Source organism: Protomyctophum parallelum (assembly GCF_964188405.1).
Source record: "Protomyctophum parallelum genome assembly, chromosome: 3".
Lineage (NCBI taxonomy): Eukaryota > Metazoa > Chordata > Actinopteri > Myctophiformes > Myctophidae > Protomyctophum > Protomyctophum parallelum.
Window position 1 is genome coordinate 18210962 of NC_139698.1, and position 6558 is coordinate 18217519.

A 6558-nucleotide genomic window follows, 5' to 3' on the forward strand; every position below is an offset into this window, starting at 1 on the left:
TGCACGTCTCTGTGCACGTCTCTAACACTCTGTGCACGTCTCTAACACTCTGTGCACGTCCCTGCTCGCTAGTGTTTTTATTTTCATCCTGAAAGGTAACAGTTTGGGGACATAACACGAGGTATTCGCCCGGACAGACGATACATTCAATCGATTATGAAAAAGTTCATCGATAATCGATTTGAACGCGACATTGTTGATTTCGGGAGAAAACCGAAAACTGGGGTTTTTTTCCCCCGTTTGAGACGTGATGCCCTCAGCTGTCAAATGTTTACCTAAAATGTACCGATTTACCAATATTGTCAAATGTTTGTTTTGCGTGTTTAACAGGAAATAGAACAGAGGATGCAGATGTCCAGCAGCTCCGCCCACACGCCTCCTAGTGGCAGCAAAGATGCACTGCGACAACACAGACAGGTATACGCTCACATGCACGCACGCACACACACACACACAAACACACACATGTGCGCGCACACACACATCAACGTGTCGTTAACTTGTTACCAAAGCACACTCTGTGCTAATTAATAGTATACCTGAGCAAACACCTTTATTCATTTTGTGATTTATCTATCAACAATGACCACTCAGTCAGACTTATACATTATCCCGGTTTACTGTAAGCTGCACTCGGTAACTTTACTCTTCTAACCCCTCGTGGGATTTGACCAGAAACAGGATCGTGCCAAAGGTCATGACTCAATGTTGGTCGAGCTCCCGTCCACTAAGATGAAGTCCGCTTGCTGTCTATACCGCTTGCCTGATCCCATGTGAATGCAGCATTAATCGGAGCAAACATTTATTTGTTTCTGTCGGACAGTATAACAAAATGTCTTCGAAATCCTATGAGTTTTCTGAATAAAACGTTGCTACAGTATATACATTTATATCTAGAGCTAGACATCTAAAATGACACGGGATGCTTTCCCGGTTTTAATGTGTCTAAAGAGCATCTGCTAAAATCGCCTAAATTGTAAATTGACTTTGTTTAGTCTGCTCTGAAGAAGGCTCTGCCGAAACCCAAGGTTAATTAAATAAGGTTAGGAAGCAAAGACCGTACGGTGGACTCCATCATGTTGCTCCATGGAAGGAAAGAAACATGCGCAATAGAGCACCGAAGTCTGACATCAATATCGGTAGAGGGCGCAAATCCTCAGGTTCATGTACTTTTTATTTGCATTATAATCCCCATAGGGGGATTTTAGATCGCCTCATATAAGAACTGTGTTTGAAAAATAAACATGTCATCCCGGCCGCTTCACTCATATGGATATGAAGAATCAACTGACTGAGAGAAAACGCTAATGTTACTGCTACTGAATTAGTTACATTTTCGCTAGAAGCAGACTGTATCATGTATGAGTGACTGACTGTTGCAAACGATACAGAGACACCTCCCCGACAATAACGCAGAGACAGCTTGTTTATTTTTGGACCACAACGCTTATAGTAGACGATATTAAGATCACCCCCATGTTATTCTCCATGGAGAAATTACTTCCGCAAACCAGGGGAATCGAAAGGGATGAGCGAGTTACGTCAGGACTTCGGTGCTCTATTGCTCAGTGGCCTTGTGGTTAGAGTGTCCGCCCTGAGACTGGGAGGTCGGGGTTCGATCCCCAGCCGGGTCATACCAAAGACTCTAAAAATGGGACCCAGGCAGTGCCTCCCTGCTTGACACTCAGCATCAAGGGTTGGATTGGGGGTGGGAAGTGAGGACGCTGGCCGCTTCACCTCCCAATGTATGAATGAATGAACCATTGTAAGCGCTTTGAGTATGCATGTAGTGCATAGAAAAGCGCCATATAAATGCAATTCATTATTGAGACCAGGAAGTTGTACCTGCCCAAATAAATTGACTGTCTGTTCTGTGTGTCTGTCCGTCCGTCCGCCACTGGCATTGCAGCACCAGACCTCCCACCCCCAGAGCGGAGTCCAACAGAGAGGAGGGTCCGGGTCGGTGTCGGGGTCCGCCTTCTCCCACCAGTCCTCCCACCAGGTGTCCTCCCACCAGTCCTCCCACCAGGTCTCCTCCCACTCCTCCCAGTTCTCCATGAGCGCCGGCCTGATGAGTCTCCAGCAGCAGGCCAGCAAACACAGCAGCAGCCCGCTGGGCAGCAGCGCGGGAGGACACGGCCGCTCGCACCACCACCAGCAGCACCATCAACAACAGCAGCAACAGCAGCAGCAGCAGCAGCAGCAACATCACCACCACCAACAACAACAACAGCAGCAACACCACCACCAACACCACCATGACAGCCGCAGAAACATCTACAGCCTGCCTGGTGAGGAACTATAGAGACTAGTTTCTGAAACGTATTAGCATTGGTACCGGGGATAGTCTTGCATGGGTGGGCCAGCAGTGGTGGAAAAGTAACTTTTACTTAAGTGCTGTACTTAAGTACAATTTTGAGGTATTTGTACTTCTGGAACCACTAGCTATGGTCCAGAGCGTTGGTTCTGGAACCACTAGCTCTGGTCCAGAGCGTTGATTCAGGGACCAAATAATGGCCTTGTGCAGACCGGTGCAAAAATAAATAACAGCCTATTGCAAATAACTTATAAATGCCCGGGGTCCGAATCGATTTTGCATATTAACAGCCCGGGCTACTATTTGGTAATATACGGTATATCCTCTTTGCAAATTAATGAAAACTATTCGGGGTGCATACTTAGTTTAGACTGGTCATTGGTTAGACATGGGTTAAGGTTAGATTTAGGTGTGCTGCCCCGTGGGAGGTTAGGTTTAGGGTGAGGGTTTGAGATGGGTTGTAGTTGTAGGACTAATGACTGGTCTAAGGCTATTTTTTTTAAGGACGTTGAACAAGGAAGGGAGTTTAACTCTATTGTGCTCTCGGCTGTTTGCATCGCGATGCATTTTTTTTAATTACATTTAAATGTAATTGTCCCCAGTTTGACAGAATCACACATAAATAATATATTAATGTACCACGTCTGGCGGACATTATTTTAAAACCTATCTCTCTCTCTCTCTCTCTCTCTCTCCGTGTCCTGCAGGCATGTCTCTGGGCTACCTGAATCCAGCCAGTCTGGCCTCTCCCAAGTCCTCCAGCCTCGCCGACCGACAGAGAGAGTACCTCCTGGACATGATCCCGCCCCGCTCTATATCCCAGTCTCTGACTGGTCAGAAATAAAAATAAAACCCTCCCTCCGCCCCCTCTCTACTGTAAAGCCCACAGTCTCTAGACTGGTCATAAATACCCCCCTGCCCCCCCTTCCAAACCCTTCTCTTTACAGCTACATTGTGATTGTCTCCGATTTTGCTCACATATAAAGAACCCTTCTCTCCCTCGACGACCATAGCATGTTTTGCTATCAAAAACCCGGAGCCCTTTCTGAAAAGGAAAACGGAAACACAGCAGAGCTTGTATAAGGTTGTTGTTTGACGAGCAAAGTCTGAACTCCCCCAACCTTTCCAATAACACTCCTCCACTCACCAGCAGCATGTGATGATCGCACGCACACACACACACACACACACACACACACACACACACACACACACGCACACACAAACAGTGGTGGTGGTGGTCGGTCAACTAACTGGTGCAGCAAAAATGAGAACCATGATGTGAGACTTGGGTTTCTTTTTTTTGTGTGTGCGTTTGTCTTATAAAGGCAGTGGTTCTTAAAAAACGTTAAAAAATATGTCATGGCATGGCTTATAAGGGGCCAAGTACGTACTTGGCTTAGGGGCCTGACGAACCAAATGGCCACCCCCCCCCCTCTCCCCCAACCCCGTATCGTATACGGGTTCCATTTTGGTTCCATTATTTGCACGCTCTCGGGAGTTACGGACCTGTAAGGTTCCGTTTGGTCCCCGACTATCAGTTTACCCCCCCCTACTTTGAGAACCACGGGTCCATGGGTTACGGTCACTCCTCTGCGTCGGAAGCGGCTGTATAAGCCAACGCGTGTCGGGGGTTGCGGCGGGGGCACTGTAGTGCCGCCCGCTTTCCCCCCCCCTGGGGGGTGTGTTGTGTAGTTCGTTTGACTTGGAACAGCCTCCGGAAAACATGCGTTCACCGGCTCACCGGAAGATGTGTCCAAGCAAGCAAAGATTCCTTCCACAAGTAGGGGTCAACCACAAACGTATTACCCTATTATTGGATGACGCCGCACACCCCGGTCAAAGCCAACCCAACGCTTTTGGACGCGCTGAATTGTGCGTCAGAACGAAGACACTCCCACTGCGTGCTCCCATAGGATGGAAGTGAACGTGGACACTAACCTGCTTCTGAAGCATCTCTTCGCTGTCGAGGGCAATGAAACCTCTTAATCTCCATGATTTAACTTGTCTTGTGTTTTGTGTCGTAAATGAACGAACGCCCTTATACTTCGTCACACTACAGCAGTGGGTTTTCAACCCCCTTTTTTTTTATATAAAGAGCCCATTATTTTAATTCAGCATTTGAGCCACGGATCGAACCACCATTTGATGAGCCTCTCAAAGACCCCAAAACTAAAGAATATGTTGTTGTCGTTTGGATATGATCGTGTCCACAATTCCATGCTTTTTTGGCAAATGTTGATCAAAATAACAATTCTTCTACATTCTCTAATTTTGTAGACTTTGTATAAATTAGTTTAACAATAGTTTAACTCTTGGAGAGCTGGGGACCACCTGGAACCCCCCTCCCCACAAAAGCGCCCACAGTTCGCAGATCCACAAGCTCGAGACGCAGAGCAAAGCGACACATTTTGGGCTTGTCGATCTGACTGCTACTCTTGACGCTTCCGAAGTCGAATCCTGAAAAGTTACACTTTTGGACATAATGAGGTTTCCCCCCCCCCCCCCCTCGACAGGGACGATAACGTGCGTGACCGTGCCGTGATGGGTTTTCTTTTTTTTTTTCTTTACCGGAGGACGGAAGAAGACCACCTCGGATTGGACAGATCTGTTTTACGGATGGACTCCATTGGACGAGATAAAAATTTAACCAACCACACCTTTGACGGACGTGTGGAATCGAGGACGATGTGTCTGTCAAGGCAAGGCCGACCAAACTTTTTGGAGGCTAAAAAAAACTTTAAAAAAAAACGTTCTTCTAAATCTTCTTTTATCATAAAATTCTCACAACTTGTATTTAGTTCCTTACAAATACAAACTGAGCCTTTTTATTTATCTCTTCTTGCAGCTACTGCTGTTTTCCTACGAGGCTTAGCTTTACGTTTTGAGTTTTCGCCGCATTTAATGTGGCACGCATCACCCCCCCCCCCCCCCCCCCACCCCCCAAAAAAAGGAAAAAAAAAGACCAAGTCATACCGCACGTTATCAACTAGTTTTCGCTCAATTGTATTCTGCATTAAAGGTGGTGTAAGTGATGTTTTTTTTTTTGGTTAAAAAGAAAGTATTAAATAGCTCTATATTTCGATATGAATCATTAGAAAATATATAGAATGTTTGTTCAGTGACCGTCTCCCTGTATGTCTCTTTCTAGTTCTTTAACAGAAAAATGCTTTTTCAAGCCAGGATACCAGTTATATCCAATCGGGAGAGAGATAAAAAATTGTGCTTTTATATAGTGCTTTCATCCATATTGCTTTACATAGATTACATTCACGCATTCACACACCGATGGAGGAGGAAACCATGCAAGGCACCAGCCTGCTCATCTGGGAGCATGGTTTTCCCATCCGGCCGCTCTACCGGACACTCTATCCCCCTGAGCCACTACCATCCAAGTGAATGATCGTTGTTGAATTCTCTCCCCTGATCGGGTGATATTGCATGGTAATCCCAAGCTAAAGAAAATGTATTTTCTGTTTATTAAAGACTGGGAGAAATGGGAAGACCCCTAACAAACACTCTTATGACAATACCTACTATCAGAATATAGAGCTATAAGGAAAAACTTTGAATTCGTCACCCAGGAGACTTCAATCTCAGCTCAATGAAAAAGAAAAAAAAAACATTGGTCTAAAAAAAAAAAGTCTCACTGAGGAATTAAATACACAATACGGTGACTGGCTTTTTTTGTTGTTTTCCTGCCAGAATAAAGTATTAAAACTAAATATATAATAAAGTACAGACTTTAAGGAACGACTCTCGTGGAGAGTCAAAGGTTTTGTTAGCACGTACGTTACGGACGTGAACGACGTTATGAGTTTTTTTAAGCATCAAATGCAGTCTTTGTGTGTCCTCGAGGACGACGTCGAGAGTCTCTAAACCCGTATGAACCAGACTCTCTCTCTATCTCTCTCTCCATCATCGCTATACCATGACGCGCCCTGTCCCGCACAGCATTTTCAGGGCTTACATTTTTGTAAGATTTTAACATTTTAAAAAGCAAAACAAAAAGCAAAAAAAAAAAATTAAATGACGTGTCAATCAAATTTAAGTTTCTTGTTTCATATATATATATATATATAGAAACAAAAAAAGCTAAAACATGTCAAATGAATGGAACTCGTTCAAGCAATTTTTTTTTCCTTATTTGTTTCTCTCTCTTCTCGCTCTCTCTTTTCTCTCTGAACTCATGCAATGTTATTATTACTCTGAAAATGTTCCTGACTGTACATAAGGCTTCC

At 44.9% G+C, this 6558-nt stretch overlaps 1 protein-coding gene across 1 annotated transcript in view; it reads left to right on the forward strand.

The window, feature by feature from the left end:
• LOC310856456 (transcriptional repressor p66-beta-like) overlaps positions 1-6347 on the forward strand; it is a gene marked incomplete at its 5' end in the record, with an annotated part of 30365 nt that extends 24018 nt beyond the window's left edge. The window contains 3 exons of the mRNA XM_083761905.1: positions 331-417; positions 1910-2291; positions 3025-6347. Of these exons, the coding sequence (XP_083618031.1) occupies positions 331-417; positions 1910-2291; positions 3025-3161 (606 nt within the window). The 3' untranslated portion in view covers positions 3162-6347. The remainder of the gene's footprint in view (positions 1-330; positions 418-1909; positions 2292-3024) is intronic.
• Between the last annotated feature and the right edge of the window lie 211 nt (positions 6348-6558).